Source organism: Cervus canadensis, chromosome 4 (genome assembly GCF_019320065.1).
Source record: "Cervus canadensis isolate Bull #8, Minnesota chromosome 4, ASM1932006v1, whole genome shotgun sequence".
NCBI lineage: Eukaryota > Metazoa > Chordata > Mammalia > Artiodactyla > Cervidae > Cervus > Cervus canadensis.
This window is the reverse complement of record NC_057389.1, coordinates 76241546-76267847: the sequence shown is the minus strand read 5'-3', so window position 1 is coordinate 76267847 and position 26302 is coordinate 76241546. Positions and strand designations below refer to the sequence as shown.

Here is a 26302-nt window from a genome sequence, read left to right as displayed (position 1 = left end):
TAATTTCACAGGGAACCAAAGTCCTTTTAATAAACTCAGAGGAGCGATAATCACCAATGAGAGCTGGATTTTCTAGTTATTTATGAAATGTAAATATGCAAAGGCAAAGACTAATTCCAACTGGTCCATTATAAATTTCAAAGTCTTTCTATCCTTTATATGTCCTTTTGCCCTATAAAATGTAAAGCTAAAAAAATTAATGCCTGCCAGAAATTCTTGCCAAGCCTTTAACTCTTCCTTTCAAGAACACATGGTTACTTACTTATTTAAAAGAGCAGAGAAACAGTGGACACAGAGTTTATAATATGTAAATATGCCTTTAATTTTATCCATCAATTATCTGAAAAGCTTATAGTAGAATATATATATATATATATTCCTTAACATTTCTGAGATGTACATTTATTATTAGGGAGAGCATTTGCTAATATATTGCCAACTACCTTCATGTTTTTGGAACTTCTTGATAATGTGAATCTCAGGATGTAATAAAAAAATTTTCAAGTAGTGGGCCAGTACAACGAGAGCATTGTACCAATGTATTTATGTATCATATAAGGTTGTGGGTTCAAAGGGCTACTCTTTTATGTTGGCTTTATTTACATGTGAAATTTTTTCCAAGTGATACAGGGAAATGGATACCATATGTTTCCCAGCTGTTTTCTTCTGACAGGGGCCATTAAGAATGCTCTATGGAAATGAATTCTGTCTGAATCTTATGAAAACACTTCTTTCCACAGAAGAGCCTAGAAACTGAAGAAGGGGCATCAACATTAGGCTTGTTGTACTCCTTATTCAAACCTATGATTTTTTTTTTTTTTTTTAGGCTGAGAGTGAAATCTGTGCTTTTTAGTCTCTGTCTTGACTTCCTGGAAAAAAACCCAGTTAGGAAAAATGGATTAGATGACAAGTTTTCATGAGAATGTTCTCATTTATTACCATATACTTGTCTGAGAAGTAAAATTTTGTTTATATATAAAAGATAAAACTCAATTAGTTTCTTTCTCCTAAGCTGGGAAAATGGGCATTTTAAGCATAACATCATTGCCCTTAATAACTGACAAGATTTTCACTTCCAATTCAATAAGTCTACCAAAAATTCCACTTATATTGTTGTTCTATGCCAACACCATAATAAATTTCTTATAATGCATGGAAACAAAGATCAGACTAATTATGGTTACTAGGAGGACTTTTAGGCTAAATTTATTTCCTGGAAATCATGAATAAACACTTCACATGTTAAACTTTGAATCTCTGACAATTTGATCTATTATCTTATGAGATCTTTACAAGCTCTGTAAGAATACAGTCTGTGTCTAATTTCTCTCTATCCCTCAAAGCACCCAGAAAATTCCTTTATATGAGTAGGTTCTCAGTGACTTTTTGGTACAGTGGATTAATTTTCAACATCTTATGAAAGGAAACATGTAAAATATACCTTAAATCAGTCCTCCTGATTATGGCACACATTTTCTAAATGGTCAGTAGGTAAATGGAAGTGCATTTGAGGCTGATTTATAGACCATAATTCCCTCTCCTAATCTAGTTGGCATTTGGAATGTCTCCGACCTCCAGCAGGGTATTTCCAATTGCCTGCTGACCATCTACAGGTCACCATGTCTTCAACAAGCATCTAACGTGATCCTACATCACACAAGTATGTGTAACAGGTAGAATGTTCTGATCCAGGGGTTTTATCACCTTCCACACTGGCCTGCTTTCTCCTTTTCACTTCCTTATCCAATATATACACATACACATACACACACACACTCTCTCTCTATTCCATCTTCTCTAAATGTATTCCTGAATCATATGACCATGTATTCTGGCTCCCAAGAAAACTACCTCCAAGGCATCACTGATCTTTCTATCTCTTTTTTTAAGTTAATTTCTGTTAGAGTATAGTTGACTTACAAGGCTGAGTTAGTTTCTGCTGTACAACAGAATCAGTCAGTTGTGCATATACACATATCCACTCTTTTTTAGATTTTTTCCCATATAGGTCATTGCAGAGTAGTAAGTAGAGTTCCCTGTGCTATAACAGTAGGTTCTTAGTTATCTATTTTACATATAACATGTATATATGTCAAATCCCAATGTCCCAATCTATCCCTCCCTCCCTTTCCCACTTGGTAACCGCAATTTGTTTTCTACATCCATGACTCTATTTATGTTTTGTAAATAAGTTCATTTGTACCATTTTTCTTTTAGATTTCATGATCCAGCAATCCCATTCCTATGCATATATCTGAAGAAAACCATAATTCAAAAAGATACACGTGCTCCAATGTTCACTACAAAACTATTTACAATAGCCAGGACATGGAAGCAACCTAAATGTCCACTGATGGATGAATGGATAAAGAAGATGTGGTAATACACACAATGGAATATTACATGACCATAAAAAATAATGAAATAACTCCACTTGCAGTGACGTGGATGAACCTGGAGCCTGTCACACTGAGGAGAGTAAGTAAAAGACAAATACCATATGATACCGCTTATATGTGAACCCTTCTCTTTTATGATCCCTGGCCCTCACCCGTTTGGCAGTGAGTCTTACTGTGGCCTGATCCTCAGTTCTTCTCTAATTTGGTCCCTTGCTTCATCTTATCACACTGACTAGACCACACAGACCTTCCCATAGTCTATGCAGGTTTCTGTCTATTTCTTAGGTTTTCCTTTTTGATCCCCTATTCAGATAAGTCTGATTTTTTCACTTCTTAATTTAGAAACATTGAGGTGGCCTTGTACTGCCTAAAACAATACCCCAGTGCATAGAAACCATGCTAAATACCCCTGATTTAAAGAATAAGCGAGCTTCTCACCTTTCAACTCTTTATTCTTCTTAATTAATTTAAGAACTCTCTGTTAGATGCTACAATGATTTTAACTCCGCTGCAAAACTTACAAACTCCTTTTAGAATAATGAGACTGTGGGCCTTTACCTCAGAGACTTTCATAAGCAGAGAGTTCACAGAAATGCTTTATTTCTATTCCATTTTAATTATGTCCTTGAATTTACTATGACAATGATTTTCCACTTACAACACTGACCTAAAGTTTCTCTTAAAAACAAATATGCTAAAAATAAGTGGTCTTAGAAAAACAAGTTTAAAATAATAATACAAGTGGTTTACAGGTAAAACAAAAATGGCAGAGAAAACTTTACATGTAGACTCTTGAGAGTCCCTTGGACTGCGGGGAGATCCAACCAGTCCATCCTAAAGGAGATCAGTCCTGGGTGTTCATTGGAGGGACTGATGTTGAAGCTGAGACTTCAATACTTTGGCCACCTGATGCGAAGAGCTGACTCATGGGAAAAGACCCTGATGCTGGGAAAGATTGAGGGCAGGAGGAGAAGGGGACGACAGAGGATGAGATGGTTGGATGGTATCACTGACACAATGGACATGGGTTTGGGTAAACTCCAGGAGTTAATGATGGACAAGGAGGCCTGGCGTGCTGCAGTCCATGGGGTTGCAAAGAGTCAGACACGACTGAGTGACTGGACTGAACTGAACTGAACCCATGTTGTGGAAATAATACTTGAACAACTAAGTTTTGATGAACCTTTTTTTCAGGATAGTAGCTAAATTCTTGAGGATTCTTTATGTTCTAATTATCTTCTCATCTCAGCACCATCATTCCCACATCACTAACTTTCCTCTGCCTTTCCATCACTAAACTCACCCTTTCTGGATGTCCCGTATCCTTCTTTCATTTTCCTTCTTTGTGGCAAGTACCCCTCTCCCATGATGCCTTTGCTGCCTTCTCTGTCTGAGATGGAAGCTCATCTGCCAAGATTCCCCTCATGTGTTACCTCCTTGGTTCATTTCCTCTGACTTTCCCAGATAATTGTTGTCCGTTGCTTCTCAGTGCCCTGAGATATACTTGCTCATACTGAGAGTCAGGCATGTATAAAGCTCTGTTGCAACAATTCACTTAAGCATCTGTCTCACCTTCTCCACTGAGAGTCCCTCAAAGGCAAAGACTGCTTATGAACCAATCTGTTTATAACAGCCCTCTCTCAAGCACAGCATGTCACAGATATAGGGACCAAGGACTAAACCTTTTAAAAAATAAATGAATGAAGAGAGGAGAGAGGGTGTTGGGCAGGGGGGACAAAGGTACAAAGGAATATGCTAGACCAAAGATGCAACGTATACTACATACACATGAGTCTTGTCACAGTGAGTCACCCTTGCCCACATTTTGGACAAACTGAATGTGTTGAATATTTCAAAGACAGTCTTGGTAAAGCTATTGAAGATGTGCTACGTATTAAAGTGTTTTCATGTGTTTCCTAAGTTCTAGCCAAAATTGCTTCATCTGTAAAATAAAGGGGTTAGACACATGATGGCTAAGACCTGACCCACCTCTAAATTTCTATGACTGTATGGAATGTCTACAAATAACAGGGCTCTTTATTTTGAGTGACTCACTATGAAACACTATAATTCTTCTGGATCCATGTCTTTCAACAGATCCTCACAAATTTATAATTATGAGGCTAAGCTGATTGCTGACACAGAACAACTCTTTGGCTCTTGGGACTGATAAATTAGTATTTTCTTAGGAAGATAATGTACAGTTTGCGATTGCAACGGTGGATCCAATTTTTGAGACTAAACGTCAGTGCTGGCTCCCAAAATGTCTATTTTACTTCTAAATATGGAGTTATGTGTCCATACTAGAAAATCAGCTTTAGACATCAAGAAGAGAAAGAAAAGGAATGTATCTTTATGATAAAATACTGTTCTCTTCTTATTTATTGTTAAAAGGTAAAGGAATACTAGTTTCCTTGAGAAACAAAATGATCAACTTTAGCTGTAATTGCCTTAACATGTACACAACAATGCACTTCCCATCTACAGCTACTGGAAACCTAGGCATCTTCAAGGACATGACTTCAAAGTTCTCCAAGAGGCCATTTCCTTCCATTTCTATACCTAAGAGAGGGATATCAATGAAAGATCAGGAGGGTCAATGCTAGAGTCACATTTCCTTAATCCAAAGTAAATGAAATTCATTGTGGGCCCACTTATCAAAAACACTTCAAGTTCTAAAGAGTGGTGACAGGTGACTTACATCATCTCATGACAAATGAAGAAGGATACGGAGCCTGACTGAAGATTACTTGCTGAGTGCTCTCTGTACCATCCGTGAGGACTAGATTGGAACCTGATCTAAGAAAGGGTTAACTCTGAATCTGGAGTATTGTGTCAGGCCACGATGTTGGGAACAGCTGGTGGGAGTGAGGAACACATGTTTCTGGAACGTTCCCATGGAGTTGTCTGCTCATCCCTTTCACTAGTGCCACAGACCCTTTATTGAGCATGTTGTGAGGCTGAGGGGAAAGTACAAAGGATTTTCTTATAAAAATATCAACCAAAGATTTATTCACATTGAGATGTTAAAATATTATTGGAAAAGATTCATTGATTTGGTTCTCAACTTCCTGAATTTAGTGGCTGCTGACACCAAACAGCTTAGAAAGTGTCAGATTCCGGTTTTGTAATTCTCAGCCCTGCCCTGAACTGTCAAGACCTGCTCACATCACTTTGTGCCCCATCTGAACACATCTATTTGTTGGGTGAAAACTCACAGAAATACTCAAAATCCCTTACTACCTGGATAGAAAAGATACTTCTTCACCAAAGATGTGTGTTCTGTCAAGAAATGTGACATAATATTTTTACTACTTAAAATCTTTGGACCTTTAAAAATATGGGTCCTATAAAAGAGCAATGGGTGATTCTCAAGAAAGTACACGGTTTTAGTTATTCTGTTACCTGAAAGGGCTTCCCAGGTGGTTCAGTGGTAAAGAACCTCCTGCCAGTGCAGCAGACTCAGGTTCGATCCCCAGGTCTGGAAGATCCCCAGGTCTCTAAGACCCCCTGGAGAAGGGAATGGCAACTTGCTCTAGTATGCTTGCCTGGGAAATCCCATGGACGGAGGAGGCTGGTGGGCTGCAGTCCATGGGGTCTCAAAGAGTCAGACAGGAAAGCATGTTGACCTTCACTCTGACATCAGCAAAACCTTTTGAGTGGATTAACTCTTGTATCCACTCGAGGCCCATTACCAGGTTTCCTTTTTTTTTTTTTCTCTCTCAGTGCTAAGTTGTAGAGAGAGATACACATCCAGGCATGGTACAAAGGCTCAACAAGCAGAGAAGTGTGGAGACGGGAGAGCTTGCTCAGCATGGTTTCTGGAAAGTGCAGAACCACGCTCACCAGTTTTAACTGAAGGTGGCGATGTTTTACAGTGCTGATCTGTCAAGGCCAGGAAACACCGAGAGACTGCTCCTTGCTAAGAGAACCAGAGGCAGAGAGGGTGGGCCGGGCAGGGGATGGGGGTTGGAAAAAATCCCCATCCTCTACCCTCTACTCGACAGCTCCAACAGATGGCTGGCTCCCAGAATGCCATCAGTAAAAAGTGTTCTCTGTATGAAGTCACGTATCCGCATTAGGAATACAGCTTTAGATACAAGAAGAGAAAAGGGTGTACACATCTTAAGGATGCAAGTGTTCTACTTTTTTTTAAACTAAACGTTAAATGAACTTTATTTTCCAGAAAAAAGTGGTTAAGTGTATGAACTCTGGTGCCATTTTGAGGGGGAAGCACTTGAAAGGTCTGGAAGGGTGGACAAATGGGAGGAAGAACTAGCCTGGCCTGCAGGCTCCTTTTTCACAAGGGTCTGCCCACCCGAGCTGGTGGGGCCCCCGGCAGAGCTCTCCATTACAAGGCTGTGGAGAGAACAGGGCAGGTAAGAGGGAATGCAGCCAACTGCAGACAGAGGCTCGGCCAGGAGAACGCCTAGCAGAGCCACGTGCCTCCCTGTCTATTGCAGCTCAGTACACACTTCTCAGGCACTGTTATAAACGATCGGAAAATAAAAAAAAAAAACCTCTCCAAATGCTGTTTCTTAATTAGAACTTTCCTAAAATGTCCTCCATCTTTGAATTGCTAACAACATATGTTGGTGTAAAACCTCCTATGTTTCTGACTACAAGGCAAGTGTATCATTTCACTAGATGTTTTCACAGCAACTGCAGAGGGTGATCGGTGCCTCTGTTTTTCTCACTTGAAAATAAATGAGAACTCAGAGAATTTTAAGCGTTATGTGGAAAATTACACACAATGCTGACTGCTCAACCAGGACGGAGATTCCTGGACTTCAACTTTCTTTCCGTAATACCACAGAACTGCCTTATCAAAACACAAAGCATCCCCTAAACATTCAGTTCACATTTTTTTTTTTAATTTGGGTCACATGTGGGCAATGGAATCCTAGACACCAGTAGTAAAACCTGGTTGTACTCATTTCAGATTCACTTTAGTCTAAATCCCAAACTGTACACTCTGTCTATAGATTTTGGTAACCACTGACTATCAAGTAACATTAGTAAAATGGCTTTTAATAACAAGTTTTCTTAGAAACAGTTGAGTGGAAGAATTTCCCTACTTTGTTTATCTTTAGTGGCATCAGCCTAAATTTAGAGTCATCTTATTACCGAGAATTAGTTCTGAATTCAGCTGCCCATTCCTTCAACTGGTTAAAGGCGGCAATTTCTTTCCAGGATAAGCAAGAGATACAAGAATAGAATAACACTTATTCAGAAGTGCTAAAGTAACTGGTAGAATGTTAAAAGCCTCTTACAGGGGCCATTCATTCTACAAACATCTGTTGAATGTTCTCTGTGCAAACGCGTGGTTCTAGGGGTACAGAGGGGAATGAAACAGACATAATCATTGTCAGCAGAGGGCAAGCCGACAGACAAGACACAGATGAATGAGAAGTTACAAAATGCAAATTGCTCTGATGGAACAAAGAATAGATGAGAAGCCTCGTCATGGAAATGATACATCCTAAGCCAAGGCCTGATGATGAGAAGAAGACAATTACTTGAGGGTAAGATGAGAATTACAATTCTCATCTTTCTCCTGATGGGAAAATATAGGATAAAAGATGATTTTGTGGAGATCTGGGTAGAAGGAAGCCCATCCTCAAATGTCTGGTGCAGGACAGAATCTGGCAGGTTTCATAGTTCTCATATCTAGAGCAGAGTGAGCCAGGGTGAAGGAGAGCAAAGACAGAGCTAGGCAAGGTTGTCAGGGGCCAACTCATTTGAGGCTTCTATTGACCACAAGAAGGAGTTTGGTTTATATTTTAAGTGAAATGGGGTATTCTTAGGGGGGTTCCACAGAGAACACAAGGGTCTGTCTTACATTTTTATTATTTTATTTATTTACTTATGTATTGACCGTGCTGGGTCTTCACTGCTTTGCTAGAACAGGCGCTATTCTTTGTCGTCGCAGTCCTCAGACTTCCCACTGTGGGGGCTTCCCTTGTGGAGCAAGAGCTCTAAGCACACAGGCTTCAGTAGCTGTAGCACACAGGCTTGGTAGGTGCAGCTCACTGGCTTAGTTGCTCTGTGGCATCTGGGATCTTCTTGGACCAGTGATTGAATCCTTGTCCCCTGCATTGGCAGGCAGATTCTTATCCACTACGCTACCAGGGAAGTCCAACTTTATATTTAAAAATACATCTTTGTGCCTACTTGGTGGAAACGTGGGATGGTAGGATTGACGGTGAAGAAGGAAGTGAGACTAGTTGATGGTTGTTAACTCAGATGAAATGTAAGGGTGGCTTAAGTCAGTGCTTCACAAACTTGAGGGCTTCCCTTGTGGCTCAGCTGGTAAAGAATCCATCTGCAATGCGGAAGACCTGGGTTCGATCACTGGGTTGGGAAGATCCCCTGGTGAAGGGAACAGCTACCCACTCCAGTATTCTGGCCTGGAGAAGTCTATGCATCGTATGCAGTGGGGTCACACAGGGTCAGAGACGACTGAGTGACTTTCACTTTCACCTTCTCAAACTTGCATCTGCACAAAGGCTTGGCCTGGAGAGCCTGGTAGGATGCAGATTCTGATGGAGGAGTCTGGAGTAGGGCTGAGTCCACCTTCCTAACAGGCTTCCAGGTGGTGCTGACCGTGCTGGTTCTGGCTCCAGGTCGCATCGTGAGACGCAAGAGCCTGACCAAACAGTGCCGTGGAAGGGTCTGGATTTTTGTAGATGATTCTTTACTCCCTCTGAGAATCCTTCAACTATGAGATTCTAGTATCCTGTTTCTACTACATGACTTTCAAATTTTTTCTTAGGGGAAGAGTCAGGGCAAAGGAGCTAAGTGGACAAAGCGCGTCCGTTCATTTTAAATAGGAAGAGCGAACCCATTGGGAGACAAAAGAAAAAGGATAAGCTCTCAGCCAGAAGTGGGGTGCTCTCTGAGATGCTGAGAAGCTCCAAAACCAGTAATGACCCTCCCCTCCCCAGTCATACCATCGCATTGATTGGGAAGGCGGGGCAGGGAAAATCCCTCTTCCCTTCTGATGGAGTGACTTCTGAGGAGGAAGTCACCTAGGGGGGCTGCACAAGGTCAAAGGCACTGGGGTTCTGTACCAGTTTCCCCCTGACGCTGGGCTTCACTTCCTCCCCTACCTCCCGCCATGATGCTTATCTCCCTGACTTCTCACGCTTCCTTACTGGGATCCCCTTGAACTCATTTCTACCAAGAGCAGATTTCTCCACCTGTTTTGAGTTCAGTAAAACCAAAATATGGGGAGGAGACTGGGTCTCTGCCCTGAAGTTTTCTCTCTCTCTGACACTGCCTCATTCCTGACTTTTTTAACTCCACAACCTTCTAGACAGTCAGGGAGCTGCAGGGCTTATTTCCCTGGCTAAGCAAAGGGAAGAAATGTTCAAGTAAAGAGGAGGAAAAAGATGCAATGTATTTAATCTCTGCCACTGCCAGCCCTTTACATTATTTTTGACAAGAGTTTTATTTTTAACTTCTCTATCACCCCCCTGCTCCTATCTTTCCCTGTACTGACTTCATACTCTTTCTTTCAGAAACGTAAGCTAAATATGGGGTTATGTGTTAATCCATAAGTGTTAACGGATTAAAAGCAGACAGAGGGGGCAGCTCTGTTTTCCTAAGATCTGTGGTTCATTCAAAGTGATGGCCATACACATTTTGTAAGAGCAGAAAAAAGCAGTGGATAAAATGGCCCTTACATCATGCTGACAACCATACAAAAAAATACGCCTCATGAAAAAATGCTAGTGAGAAATATAGCGATTTTGTTTTGGTGGCATGGTTAATTGTAGCTTTTACTTACCATTTTAAAAATGAACTATGTCAGCTTTATAATTATAATTTTGTTAAAGAAAAATAAAAAATGACTAACATACCCACCTACATGCTTTACGGTATGTAAATTTTTACTGTGGTTAAATAGACATTTGTCATAAATGTCAGATTCTTTGCTGTATCAGGTTGACGCGTCATTTTCTTGACTGAGATCTTAACAAATCTGTTCCCCAATTCTTTGAGTACATTTTACGTTAGAGCATGTGAAATGGATTAGTCAGCAGGCTTTCAATTTAAACTGCTGTACCAACCTTCGTTTTCATGCTTTTAGCATGAAACCTTAATAATATATAAACAGGAGGTTTATGTGTTTAGCATCATTAGCTATACCACAGCAGCACTGAGCAGATAAATTTCATGTCAATGTATTATTTTTGGTGCTAGCCAAAATCCTTGAAAAATCTTAGAAATCCATGGATTTTCAAACATTCAGGGTTTTTCCTCAAAATTTGCATGCACAAGGGCTAAAAATATAGCAAATTCATAATGTTTCTAAATAAACATCCAAAATTACTTTTACCAGATACTAACTTTAAAAGGTATGATTTTTCTTTACTCATTATCATACCAGTGATCTTCTCTACTATTTAGGTATTGAAATCCTTTCAGTGTCTCTTCTCAAACACACCCTAGGGCCATTTATTACTGTTACATAACCAAGTTTCCCAACCTTAGCACAACTAAGTTCTCAGATGCAAAACTGCATTAATATTTATCTGCCTTCTTTCAAAAGAAAATTATACGAGCTGAGCAGATACATACTTGTAAGAATCACAAGACATTTAAACCATGAATTGAAACAAATGTGTATTTGAGTGTCCAATTAATTAAAAGAAACTCGAAGTCAATGAAATTGAATATGTTTGATTTGAATACCGTATGTCGATTTAACGCATTTAATCCTCATATGGAGAAAATGGAGAGCAGAGTTAACACTCCCTGCCTTGTTCTGTCGTCCTTCCCTACATGAGGAAAGGGATTAAGCAGAGAAAACATGCAACTGTTTTACAAATAACTCTCTCTTATAGGTGCAAAATTTTCAGACATAACATCCTTGGTGCTAATCCTTGCCTCACACCACTAGCCACGCGTGGTTCCTCAGACTGCGACAACTCTTCAACTGTTAAACTTCATAGGGGCTCTGCAGTCAGTAGGCTTGCCTTCAAATGCAGAACTCTGGGCAAAGCATTTGCTCTCTGTGAGTCTCAGTTGCCTAGTCAGTAAAATGGGCATTTATTTTCCTTATCAATAAAAAGACCATTACTATAGTCTTCCCTGTGAGAATTATTTTGAAAGTAAAAGTGTAAAGTGTTAGTTGACCAGTCATGTGCAAATCTTTGCAACCCTATGGACTGCAGTCTGTCAGGCTCCTCTGTCCATGGAATTCTCCATGTAAGAATGCTGGAGTGGGTTGCCATTCCCTTTTCCAGGGGATCTTCCTGACCCCGGGATCAAACCCTAGTCTCCTCATCACAGGCGGATTCTTTATTGTCTGAGCCACCAGGGAATTATTCCAACGACAAATAAGCTGTGTACAGAAGACTCTGCCTAACACCTGGTACACTGCACACCTCAGACATAACCGGGAGAGCTCGGTAATACAACTCCAAACACACCAAAGTTTGTTCTCAGGCTTCTAAGCCCTAGTTGTTCTTCTTCGTCCTGCCTTCCTCTGATATCTTCGATTTCTTTACACTTCTTTTCAAAACTTCTTTTGCTGACAAAAATTCTATGTAGTCATACAGTGGCTCGTAGGCATAAAGAATCTGCCTACGATGTGGGAGACCTGGGTTCGATCTCTAGGTTGGGAAGATTCCCCTGGAGGAGCACAGTTGACAGTATTACCCTGTGAGGGAAAATACAGATTTTAATAGGAATCCATGCCTTTGGCTGTGGGAAGGGCACGCAGAGCAGACTCGTGGTGTCAGTGAGCAAATGGAAGGCGCAGGGAGTCTGCCCCAGACCTCTGGCAGCACTTGGCCATTTGCATTTTCAGAGTCCATGTGGAGCTGGCACAGGGTCCAGGGATGAAAAGTGGGTAACCCTGGGCTGTGTGTCTTGTGGAGAAGCTTCCAAGGGTTCAGCAGGGTTCAACTGAACTCCTGCTCTTCTCAGGACACTTGGAAAACCAAGCAGAAAGGACAGGCACTGGTTGTGCCTCTGCAGCCCACTAAGGGTGGCAGGAAAGGAATGTGCTAAATTCTGAGGCTGATCAGTGGGGCTGACAGGTTCTGATCAGATCACACGTGGGAAGGCCTCAGGTGCAGTTCTGGGTGCACCACTTTTAAGAGGGATGCTGATAAATGAAACATCCACAAGAAAGCAAGAAGCATGAGCAGTATACACTCAAAACTGGGGAGGGAGATTTTAATTTGGAAAAGACAAAACCAAGGGTGACTGCCATCTCCAAACGCTTAGTGGCAACACTCTTGCCCAGGAGGAACGGTCCTTGTCTAAGGTTCCAAAGGAAAAAATCAGGTATCAGGATGGACATCTGAGGCCGCTGATTTTGGCTGAACAAAAATTAACCACTAATTCTGGCTGAACAAAAATTAATCTCTATGAATAGGTGGCTTTGTCAGACTGTGAGCTCCCCGCCACTAACATGATGAAGTACAGGCTTGGATGATCCCATCAGCATAGTAACCATCACTTTCTAAGATCTGATGGATTTGGGACTACATTCTTATTACTTTTAGCCTTAAAAAAACTCACTTATAAATAATCAAAACATTTTTCATTTAAATTTACAGAAGAGTTGAAAGAATAAAAAAAGTACAAAGAACACATGTATACTCTTTACCCACATCCATCAACTGTCAACATTGTAACCATCTGCTTTTATTATCTGCTCTTTCTCACTTTCTCTCCTTTTTAAACTAGATGATTTTTAGGGATCCTTCTTTGACTGAGAGTTATGACTCTAGGCTTCCTTCCAGGTAACAGGAATTTAGAAAAATTGGGATTCTGTTGGCAGTGCTCTTAAGAGGTCTTAGCATAAAACCTGAACTCCAAGTTCCTTGACTCACAGGGCCCTGTAGAGTCTGACCCTCACTGAATGGCTTCCTGGCCTCATCCTCATTTTGATTGCCCCCCAACTCCTCCACAGCCACACTGGTTTTCTTTTTCTTCTGCATCCACTAAGCTGATTTCTGACTCAGAGGCACTGCACTTGCTAGTTCCTCTGGCTTCAATGCTCTCCACTGGCTTTCCCATGGCTGGGCCCTAGGAACACTCCCTGATCCCCAAACTCTTCTCTTTTCTCCACTATAAGTTACTTTGTCACAAGCCTCGCATCACTTCATCACTATTGGGAATGATCTGGTTTGTGTATTCATTTGCCTGCCTTTGTCTGTCACCCCCAGGATGTAAGTGCTTTGATAACAGGGCCTTGTCTACACCTTGTTTATTACCCTGTCTTCAGTGCGTAGGACAGAAAACACACAAGTTACTTGGGGAATGAATAAATAAAAGAATGAGTGGCTCCAAGAACATCTATCTCATCAAAGACTTGTTAATAACAGGATGGATGTTACTACTTGACAGCTTACACAGAAAGTGCCTAACAGACTTAAAGGTAAAGAGACACATCTCTATTGGGTGGGGTATGTTCACAGTCACTAGAAGTTTAGGGGAAAGTTCCCCCATCCAGAAGATGTAGACTTTTCTCAGGAGCCAATGTGTCTTCTGCTGCCAAGGGTTCGAAAAGATCATCGTAACAATGGAGATCTGCAGGGGCTACTGGAGCCAACTCCTCCTAGGTTGTTGAAACAAGAAAGACCTGGGGCTGGGGTTGGGGGGCAATGCTGGGGGGCTGCTGGGGACTATTTCTACATCTGAATGCCCATGGAACTCATTGAGACTGGCTCAGTTCTTTCAGAAAGGGAAGGTGAAAACTTTACTATATTGAGATCTCTTTCAAAGAAGTTCACAGATAATTCTACAGTGGTGCTTGGGAGATTAATTTTTCATGTGTTTCTTTTTCTAAGATCTCTCTTGCTCTATTAGGAAGTGGTTTACCAGCAACAGAACTGGACATGGAAAGACAGACTGGTTCCAAATAGGAAAAGGAGTACATCAAGGCTATATATTGCCATCCTGCTTATTTAACTTATATGCAGAGTACATCATGAGAAACGCTGGGCTGGAAGAAGCACAAGCTGGAATCAAGATTACTGGGAGAAATATCAATAACCTCAGATATGCAGATGACACCACCCTTAAGGCAGAAAGTGAAGAGGAACTAAAAAGCCTCTTGATGAAAGTGAAAGAGGAGAGTGAAAAAGTTGGCTTAAAGCTCAACATTCAGAAAACTAAGATCATGGCATCTGGTCCCATCACATGGGAAATAGATGGGGAGACAGTGGAAACAGTGTCAGACTTTATTTTTTTGGAGCTCCAAAATCACTGCAGATGGTGACTGCAGCCATGAAATTAAAAGATGCTTACTCCTTGGAAAGTTATGATCAACCTAGATAGCATATTAAAAAGCAGAGACAATACTTTGCCAACAAAGGTCTGTCTGGTCAAGGCTATGGTTTTTCCAGTGGTCATGTATGGATGTGAGAGTTGGACTGTGAAGAAAGCTGAGCACTGAAAAGTTGATGCTTTTGAACTGTGGTGTTGGAGAAGACTCTTGAGAGTCCCTCGGACTGCAAGGAGAGCCAACCAGTCCATCCTAAAGGAGATCAGTCCTGGGTGTTCATCGGAAGGACTGATGCTGAAGCTGAAACTCCAGTACTTTGGCCACCCCATGCGAAGAGCTGACTCATTGGAAAAGACCCTGATGCTGGGAGGGATTGGGGGCAGGAGGAGAAGGGGACGACAGAGGATGAGATGGCTGGATGGCATCACCGACTCGATGGACATGGGTTTGAGTAAGCTCCGGGAGTGGGTGATGGATAGGGAGGCCTGGCGTGCTGTGATTCATGGGGTCACAAAGAGTCGGACACGACTGAGCGACTGAACTGAACTGAACTGAACTACCAGGCTCCAAATGGTCCATCATATTGGAGGTATACATGTGATTCCATTAAAGAGACCTGAGTTTTCCCCTCAAACATTCATTTCTTGTCAGGTCTAATCATTGGTGATTACCTTGAGCATTGGATATTTGCTCTGGGTGAGTCTGAAGGCATCTGAACTTGAAATTGGCCTCCTTTTCAACCACAGAAGAAATCTGTAACATTGCCTATTGTGGAAGGGGCCGCAAGTCACATGACCTGGAGAAATATGGACTAAACCACCCCCAGGAAAATTGCTTTTAAAAGCTTTGGTTAATTCACTTAATTTGGTAAGCAAGAGAAACTATTTAACAGAGAAAACACATTTTCTACTTCAATGGTGAGGGAAAATGCTAGCTTTTAAAGTTTTAAAATATCCTGAAATTAAATTACTATCCCTAAGTCTAGTTATCTGTTAGTATAAGGAATGTATAAGAGAACAGACTCCAGAGACAGACTTCCTGGAGTTTGAATCCCAGCTCCATAATGTAATTGCTGTGTAACTCTGGGCAAGATAATTAACTTCTCTGCTCCATGCCTCAGTTTGCCCATCTATGTAATACAAACATCCTAATGGTACTTAGTTCACAAGGATTTTAGGATTGCGTTAACACAAGTAAGGGCTTACAGCAGTACCTGGCACATTAAGCACTACTGAAGTGTTTGCTATTAAGTCTTCTTTCTTACTCTCCATCTCCAACTTAAAAAAAAAAAAAGAAAGAAAATCTTGTATCTCCAAAGTATCTTCAGATACATCACCTAATTTTGATACTAACAGTAGCCTAGCAACACTGGCAGAAAAAGTTTCTTTTTTATTTTATAGATAATGAGTCACAGGCTCAAGGTCAGATAAAGGGTAAAGAGCTGAATGCTGACTCAGACGGAGGTCTTAGACTCTGAGGCTTGGGGCCTGTCCACTGCATCTGCTGCCTTTGTCACTGATCACAGGGTTCAACTCTCAATCTGGTGATGGCTTTTAAGGAGGCACATTCTGATAAGTCTTATGATCAAAGCCTCTGTTAACCACATAGAAACTTGAGTGTGCTTGAAATTAAAAAAAAAAATTTTTTTAATGGAGGTAAGTGAAAACTTTCATTTGCACTTCAAACTATCTTCTATGACAGTTCTGACCCAGACAATGAAACATTACTTTCACTCACACAGAAAAACACAGAGATAAACAAACCTAGATAGACGAATTATTTTTCCCACTTCATCTAAACAGTCGATAGTAAACAAACAATCCAGGAGAAAAGTAAATAAGCTTTATACAGTCGTTTCAGTTCAAAAGGCCTAGAATTCTAGTAGCTGTATAAGTAGGATGATCTATTTATTTTCAAATACGATGCACCTAATTCAAGGATTATCTTAAGTCTTCCATCATCTGCGTTTCTTAGGATGCTAGTTACTATCAGAGGTCCCGCTTTGGCAAGGTTAATGGTGATGCCTTAGAGTAATTAGTTGGAAAAATAACAAACATCATTTCATAGTTTAATGCTATGGTATCATTCCCATCAATATCCTTTTTTATTTTCATTTTTGCCCATCACAGAGAGAAAAGCAGAGAGGCTTAATTTGATTTTCAGAAGGAAAAACAATCCTGAATGTACTTTTACTTTGGTCGAGGGTGGGGGGCGGTGCAAGGAGAAAAGGTCAGCCAGCTGGTTTTCATCTATATGCCATAATTCTCTGTTTAGTTTACACTATTAAACTCCAAAGCTTTGCTTTAATCTTAACTGTTACAGTATGCCTTACTGCAGATTCTATCATGTCGCATCCCTGATAGGATTTCAGACTTTGGCGAAGCACCATCCCCCAAGTTGGTCCTTGCCATCTGGGTAGTAAACGTATCCAACATTTTTTCATTGGCGCCTGCATCATTATGTTTTGTCACCAATGGTTTCTCGGGTTTGCAGTAAATTGCTGCGTATACTGTGGTTTGGAGCCACCGCGATGATCGCCTACATTTATTTGTATACAACTGGGTCCTCATCAGGGCCTCCCCGTCCAGTTGGTCTCTGGAGGATGACCTCACATCTGTTTGTTGGGGGTGGGTGGTGAGTGGAGAAGCCATAAAAGAAGAAGAAAACAGAAAGCAGGAGCAACCAATTTGATGGGGGAAGAGATTCCAGGAGGAGTCCCCCACACTCTAAAAGGCAGGATAAGAAGAGGTGAGGAGCGAAACTTACCTGATCTGTCTTCATTTTGGGAATCACATCTTCGGCACAGTTCCGGGATGGTCTTGAGTGACGTGACTGAATACTGAACGGGAAGCCAGAGGAAAAAGAGTGTAAAGTAATAATTTTAAACAAGAGCATTACATTCATTCAACTGGCCAGAAAACCAAAACACAAGAAGTGATACTTGAGTACAACATGTATGTCCAGAAAGCCTAAGTTTACGATAAATGGGCTGCTTGGTGATCTGGCTGCAGCCCATACTCTACCTATAAACATGTAAGTAGATACAGATTAAAAAGAGGTCTGGACAGTCCTTTAACAAATGAGGTGGGGTGTAGCCAGCAGATATTCTATCTCTTCTGCTACTTGTGGAAGATGGATTTTTCTGAACCTTGACAGCTTCCAGGAGATAGCCATAATATTTGCACTCTGAATCCTAAGAGTGAATCTATGTGTGGAAAAAAAAAGTCAAGAGGAGGAGCACCCAGCTTCCTACAGCATCCAGGGTAGCCAGAAGCCATCTCTCCTGGACTACAGAAATGTCCCTAATGCTGCCACAAATCATGCTGCGATCTCCATGGGAAATATCAGGATAATGCTATGAAAAGCGAGAAGAGCACGGTTCTGTTTGAAAGCTCATCTGTTTCACGGATAGATTAGTCTAAATTGAAAGAAACCACCCTGCAGGCTCAGTCCCAGCACCAACTCAGGGGCTGCTATCAGGATGATAGATTATGACATAAAGGGGCATAAAATCAGAGGAGCTACAACAAATGTAAAATCAATAGTTATGATGTATAGGAATGACATTTGATGCCAATCAATCTTTCTTTGGAGAAGGGTGTTTTAAAACAATGTAAATAGGATGAACTCTTTCTTTAATCAAAGGCCAAGTCAGGGACGGTCTTCAATCATACTTTAATTCATAATATATAGCTTCCTAAAAATAGTTTACTCTGTACCTTTAAGAACAAAGCTCTTATGTAAATGAGCATGGATTCCGAATGACTTCAAGTTGCAAAACTGGGAAGGGGATTGAGAAAAACAAAAACATTATCTAAAAGAAAAATGATCGTGAGAAACTCATTAGGATTATTCCAGCATTACAAGTGAGGGATGTGTAATTGGGACACATTCGTCTATAGGAAGGTGCTTCAGTTAGCCTGATGTTGATGGATGAAGCAGTGTCTACACTGAGCCCCGCCACATCCCACCCCTGCACTTTCCATGTGGTATCAGCACAGCAAGACAGAGGGAGGGGCAGTTGGAGCGACTGTCAGTTTGCCAATTGCACATCACAAACAAATTAAATTTCCAGTACTTCCAAGTGGAAAATGAAATCTCAGATGACTAATTAGAGAAATGACTCTTACCTGTCTGATGCAATAACATCCTGTTTATGTTGGCTATCCCTCAGAGACTACAGGTGTTTTAGCAAACCCCTTCACATACTCCAGGGACAGAGGACTGCCTCTTAAGCCAAAAATGAACTCCGAGAAAGTTCTTCCCCTTTTACATTAAGTTCTCTGGGAGTGGGAGGTAACACAGGTACAGAAGCATTTTTCTTGTTACTCTTAAGTTACCTTCTGTTTCTGGCCAAGTACAAGCTCTCTAAGGAAATCTGGTAGCTTCCTGAGGCCAGCTGGTACAGGTTAAATAATTACACAGTCTGTGATTCAATTAAAACTGGGCCTTTTGTTTCGGCTGCCATCAGCCCCATGAAAGCACCCTTTGGCAAAGTCTTACCCTCTCTTTTTTCCCCTTTTCTTCCAAGGCAAAAATCTCAGACAGGAAGTTTCAGATTGATCATGTTTAAATATAGTTAATGGTAAATTCAGTAAGTTGCTCAGTGGGCCTAATGATACGTATTTGATTAAACTGGGTGTGCTGCTATCTGCATTTCCAGCCACATGCATCCTAACTGCCACCTCCCACCCCATGTCAGAAATGTCAGAACCTACAATTTATTAGGTGCACCTTCAGCTCCTCTGATGTGACTGCAAAGGTCCACAGTATGCAATCACTTTTAATTTGATGAGGTTTTCATTTCAACTGCCCACAGGATGCCTGGTTGATAGAGGGACTGAGCTCCAGGGATGAGCCTGGCTGAGCCCCATCCACTGCCTCAATCTGTTTTACTTCTGGTGGCTCTGCCTCTCATCCACAGTCACACAGGAAGTTACTTTTGGCAAGGTATCCATCTTAATTCTTTGGGAATATGACATGGTAGAAAAAGTCATCTGCTTACTCCTGGTCATGGAAATAAATAGTAATCTAAGACAAAGATGATGTGTTGGCCAGAAAATCAAAGTTTTGGATAATTATAAGTATATATGGAATGTCAAATTCAGCGATGACTCTAACCTACACTGCGAACAAATCTATAAGGACACATGAGGAAAAAAAATCAGTTTGTGGATTTGTTTCAGCAAGTACACTGCTCCTTGGATACAAGATAAAACTTGAGCGTGCCGTACAGACGGTTGAGTTGTGATATGAAGAGATACAGAAGAAATGCAAAATTCACAAAACTAACACAAAAAATAAATTTTCATATCTGCAAATCTGGGAATAAGCAAACAACCCAGGAAGTCTCCTTTCACAAATGCATTGTGATACCATTTGGGAGCTGAGAGGAAAGCTTTCCCAGGACTTCACCCGGGTTTACAGGACAGATGGCCTTTTATAAGGAGCTGTTATGTCTCCAGCCCACCTATTCTCAGGACAATGGCCAGCTCCCAGGGTAGCCATGACTGTTATTTTGGCCCTAAGAGAACCAAAGCCCCGTATCTTCCCTCTGTCTTGACCCCAACCCAAGCCTTTATATTGTGTTCCCTTGATTCCTATTATCCTTGAGTGACAAGAGAGGAGAAGGGTCTTGAAGATGGCCAAAAAAGTACTATATTTCCTACCTCTGTGCTGCATTCTGATTTTTTTCTTTTTCTAAGCATCTTTAGAGGAAACAATATTTTTGATTCAAACTTCTTTTCCACTCCTCCAGCATGCTTCAAGGAAAGCCCCTGCCAAAGACTGAACAGTTGCCTTCACTTCTTCCACGTCCCTGTGCGTTCAAAGTTTAGTTTCCCTTCAGTTCCTTTACTCTGGGGCCTCCTTGCCTGCAATGCTTTCTTCTGGCTGGGCAAATGCTCTCTGCTCCTCAAGGCCAGGGTTTCACAGAGTTCCACATTCTCTGTGAAACCCTGCCTGATTGCTTCAGCCGTGACTGAACATACTCTTTCTAAAAAATTAGTCAATTATTTGAGCTTCCCAGGTGGCCCAGATGGTAAAGCATCTGCCTGCAATGCGGGAGGGAGACCTGGGTTCGATCCCTGGGTTGGGAAGATCCCCTGGAGAAGGAAATGGCAACCCACTCCAGTATGCTTGCCTGGAGAATCCCATGGACAGAGAAGCCTGGTAGGCTACAGTCCATGGGGTCGTAAAGAGTCGGACAAGACTGAGTGACTTCACTTTCACTTTCAGTTAATTATTTAAAATTGAAGTATAGTTGACTTACAATGTTGTGTTCACCATTTCTGTGTATAACAGTGACTCATTTTTATACAAATACATATATACACACATTCTTTTTCATATTCTTTTCCACTGTGGTTTATCATGGGATATTGAATACAGTTCCCTCCAAGGACTTTGTAGTTTATCCATTCTACATATATCAGTTTGCATCTGCTAATCCCAAACTCCCAATTCAGCCTCTTCCAACCCCCTCCCTCTTGGCAACCACCAGTCTATTTTCTATGTCTGTGATTCTACTTCTGTTTCATAGATAGGTTCATTTGTACCATGTTTTAGATGGATACAACTAGGGACCATCATGGGCTTCCCCTGTGGCTCAGCTGGTCAAGAATCTGCCTGCAATGCAGGAGACCTGGGTTTGATCCTTGGGTTGGAAAGATCCCCTGGAGAAGGGAATGGCAACCCACTCCAGTATTCTGGCCTGGAGAATTCTATAGACTTTATAGACGATGGGGTCACAAACAGTTGGACATGACTGAGCAACTTTCACCTGACTTCACTTCACTTTTCAGGGACTATCATGCTAAGTGAAGTCAGTCAGAAAGGGATGCTTTTCTGCCCTTGATAAGAAAACCTTGCTGTTTCTCTGTTGTTCCCCTGTGCTGTGCTGGCTCCCACAAGTGCCCGAGGGAAAGGATGATGTCTTTAGTATATATGTATGGCACAAAACAACTTATTCACTGACTGAAATGCTAAGCTATACACACATGTGATTAATCCTGGGACATAATATTATAGATGGTCAAGCAAGTTCTTTCATATTTAGGTTGTAAGTGGGAATTCCTTCCATGCTTCTGTACTTGCTCTAAAATTACTTAGTTTTCTAAAATGTAAATTTGACTAAGGTGCTTCTCAGTTTCAAATCTTCAGTGGCTCTGCCCTGCCCCTAGGAGAATGATCAACAGGCCTTAGCAAGGCATGGGCAGCCTGCCATGAGCTTAGACTCATCTCTCACCACTGTCCTCTTCTTCTGGTTCTTCTGGTAATACTAAATTTCTTGTAAATCCCTCATATCTTCTCTGATCCTCCCAGGTGGAATTTATCTCAGCTTTCAAAGTGTGGTGGCCAGATCAATGGCATTAACAGCATTTAGGAACTTGTTAGGAATTCACATTCTTGGGCCCCACCCCAGAAACTTTAAGGCAGGGCCCAGCAATCCAAGAAAGACTGACAGCAGGAGGACAAGGGGGCAACAGAGGATAAGATGGTTGGGTGGCATCATCAACTCAATGAACATGAGACTGACCAAACTCCAGAAGATAGTAGAGAACAGGGAAGCCTGGCCTGCTGCAGCCCATAGAGTCGTAAAGAGGGGGACACAACTGAGCAACTGAACAACAACAGCAATCTGAGTTTTTATAAACCATTCAGGTGATTCTGATGCCTAGTGAAGCTCAAGAACCACTGTTCTTTATTTATTTATCTTGCCCATATGTTCAGTACAGAATCCATCATGTGACATTTCATCTATACCTTTATATAATGTCTTTCTCTGCTTCCTGAGGGTGTGGACAATATTTTATTTACCAGAGATACTAGGTACTCACTGACCTGAATAAAACGAATTTTCCTAGGTAGCCCATGATATTGGTGGCAATACTAACACTAATAATGGTAGTGCTTAATATTTATATAGCACTAATCTTCTTAAGAAACTTCATGTGCACGTTAGTCGCTCAGTTGTGTCCAACTCTTTGCAACCCCATGGACTCAAGCTCACCAGGCTCTTCTGTCCATGGGATTTTCCAGGCAAGAATACTGGAGTGGGCTGCCATTTCCTTCTCTAGGGCATCTTCCCTGGAGAAGGACCAGGGATCAAATCTTCCCGACCCAGGTCTTCTGCATTGCAGGCAGATTCTTTATCATCTGAGCCACTGGTAGTACTCCGTAATATTTATATGGCACTAATCACCTTAGAAAATGCCATACCTACCTGTCTTGCAATGTAATTAGGACATATTTAAAAGAATAAACACTTCTAATATATTCATAGCATGAATGGCAGCTGGTACCTTAGCTTTTCATATAGAGACAATGGATTTGGAGCCAGAAGCTCTGGATTCAAGTCCTACTTCTGACATTTATTAACTCTGTAGTTCTGGGCAGAGAAATCATTTCCAATCTCTGAAGCTCAGTTTCTTTATTTAGAAAACACAGATAATCAGATGAGATCATGTAAGTGAAGTCAATCTGCAAGCTACAAAATGATGTTAAATGTTCTGGTCTCTTCTCTCTAACTCATCTTCCTCATGAGTACCACAGCTCTTCCCTCCTCATCTTTGTACCTCTCATGATTCGCAGTTCAGGAGATCAAGACTTGAGAACCGATGAAACAGGAAGAGGGGGGCCAGGCTGCGACTGGAAAGGAAAGGAAGGACAGCCCAGCCTGTCTCAGCACTTTATTTCACTTCTTTGGTCTTTCCTCCTCCAAGAGAACCCATGCCCAAGAACAGACACTGAAACTTAGCTTCACAAACTACACAGAGTTGCTATGATGTTAAGATGATCCTACAGCTCCCAATGTTGTCACTCTGCCATGCAAAACAGTTTGAACGTGCATGGGATTCATAATTATAGGCTGTGACTTCTACACTGGGCTTTGGGGACCTCTGACCACCTACATACTATTCAGGGCTGAAAAGCTTTGGCCCTTGCTCCTGAGAACTGGAGCCAGTTGGGTGAATGAGCAGACATTACTCAAATGGTCATGAGCCACAGAAAATGAAAGAACTAAAATCCTAACACCTTTTCAAGCTAGAGACTTTTAAACAACCAAGGTCGCATTGAGTTTCCAAAAGAAACGATTAGGCCAGTCATCCAAACAACTATCCTGAAATTCGTGGTTTCTCACGTAGCTTTCCAAAATTCAAGCAGGCATCTACACAGTCACACACTAAAAATGACAAAAATGTGTACACGCAAAGTTGGTAGGGAAAGCAAAGGCACACAGCTGAACAGAGATTTTCAGAAGTGCAATATTTCCCTAAAACTGTGACTTCCTCTCCAGTGGCCCAACTCAGGGGAGTAGTGTCCTGACTTCACGCCCTCGCTAACAGATCATGCTCTGTTTTCCCTTCTCTGAGGATGTGGTACTCACACTCTACACCTTCATCATGCTAGCCTGCTGTTATGGCTCAGATCTCCTTCTCTCCCATCTCCTCGGACTCATGCTCCACCATCACCCTCTCTTCTCTCCTTCTCCTCAGCCACTCTCTCAACATCACCTCTCTCCTCTGATCCTATAAAATTAAACAAGCACCCCCACCACCTCAAGACACGCTGCCTCCTCAGTTGGTCATGGGTGGAGTTTCCTGCTCATGTGTTCACAACCATCTTTTTTGAAAGAATTGCCTTGGTTCCTGTCTCCACTTCCTCAGCTCTGCATTCACTCCTCCAGCCACAACGATGTGTTATTTGTGCCCTCACCCATAAGACTGCTCTTATTGTGTCCACCAATGAGTTTCAACTGGAAAATCCAGTGGCACTTTTCAGACATTGCTCTAATGATCTATTTCCCACACTTGACCATTGTAAGTGGTCCTTTAAATTCTTTAAATCATCCCTCCCCCTCTTTCTATTTCCCTTAGTTTCCTCTTATATCTTTGAAAACTTCTTTCCTGTCTTCTTTGGAGAAGCTTTTTTATCCTCTTCCTCACAGGACACACTTCTACACAGTTCCTTTCTTGGGACACTCTTCCCTTTTCATATTCCATGCTTCTCAGGTGACCTTACTGATTCCCACAATTTCAACCATCACCTCTACATAGTACAGACACTGGTCATCTACATATTCACACACACACACACACACATATATCCCGTGCATGGAAAATTCTTAAAGAGATGGGAATATCAGATCACCTTACCTGCCTCCAAAGAAACCTATATGCAGGTCAAGAAGTAACAGTTAGAACCATACATGGAACAGCTTGGTTCAAAATTGGGAATGGAGTACATCAAGGCTGAATATTGTCACCATGCATGTGCAGTCCATGGGGTTGCAAAGAGTCAGACATGACAGAGTGATTGAACTAACTTAAGCGAGTACATCATGTGAAATGTTGGGCTGGATGAATCACAAGCTGGAATCGAGATTGTGGGGAAAAATATCAAAAACTTCAGACAGGGAGATGATACCACTCTAATGGCAGAAAGTCAAGAGGAACTAAAGAGCTTCTTGATGAGGGTAAAAGAGGAGGGAGAAAAAGTTGGTTTAAAACTCAGCATTCAAAAACTAAGATCATGGCATCTGGTCTCATTACTTTATGACAAATAGATGGGGAAAAAGTGGAAATGGTGACTGATTTTCTTTTCTTGGGCTCTAAAATCACTACGGACAGTGACTGCAGCCATGAAATTAAGAGATGCTTGCTCCTTAGAAGAAAAGCTATGACAAACCTAAATAGTCTATTAGAAAGCAGAGACATCACTTCGCTGACGAAGGTCCGTATAGTCAAAGCTATGGTTTTTCCAGTAGTCATGTACGGATATAAGAGTTGGACCATAAGACTGGGTGCCGAAGAACTGATGCTTTTGAATTGTGGTGCTGGAGAAGACTCTTCAGAGTCCCTTGGACTGCAAGGAGATCAAACCAGTTAATCCTAAAGGAAACAAACCCTGAATATTCATTGGAAGGATTGATGCTAAAGCTGAAGCTCCAAAACTTTGGCCACCTGATGTGAAGAGCTGACTCACTGGAAAAGACCCTAATGCTGGGAAAGATTGAAGGCAGCAAGAGAAGGGGACAACAGAGGATAAGATGGTTAGATGTCATCACTGACTCAATGGACATGAGTTTGAACAAACTCTGGGAGATAGTGTAGGACAGGGAAGCCTGGTGTGCCACAGTCCATAGGGTCACAAAGACATAGGGTTGGACACGACTTGGTGACTAAACAAATCCCATGTGTGCATGCTCAGTCACGTCCGACTCTTTGTGACCCCATGGATGTAGCCCCCCAGGATCCTCTGTCCATGGGATTTCCCAGGCAAGAATACTGGAGTGGGTCGCCATTGCCTTTTCCAGGGGATCTTCCTGATCCAGGGATTGAACCCGCATTTCCTGCATCTTCTGCATTGCAGGAGGATTCTTTACCATTGAGCCACCTGGGAAGTCATATATATCTCAGTCTGTTTTAAATATATAATTCTTTCCACCATTTGGACTCTTTTAAAGAAAATTATTATAAATTATCCTAATTTAAATGCATTTGATTTTTGTTCTTACTCCTTGTTTTTATCCTATGCTCCAAGAGGTATTTAAAAAATTGATAAGCGTCAAATTCTTCCATGCTAAAACAGTGCTTGCGGTTGGTATTTGGGAAAATTCAGTAATTCTCTCTGAGCATATTAGAAGTACACC

At 41.5% G+C, this 26302-nt stretch overlaps 1 protein-coding gene across 8 annotated transcripts in view; it reads right to left on the bottom strand.

Annotated features, from left to right (window-relative positions):
- LOC122440083 (synuclein alpha interacting protein) overlaps positions 1-26302 on the bottom strand; it is a 153853-nt gene that overhangs the window by 45616 nt on the left and 81935 nt on the right. For all 8 annotated transcript variants that reach the window (XM_043465898.1, XM_043465897.1, XM_043465896.1 and 5 more), the window contains one exon: positions 17416-17488. In XM_043465898.1, coding sequence (XP_043321833.1) covers positions 17416-17488 — 73 coding nt within the window. The remainder of the gene's footprint in view (positions 1-17415; positions 17489-26302) is intronic.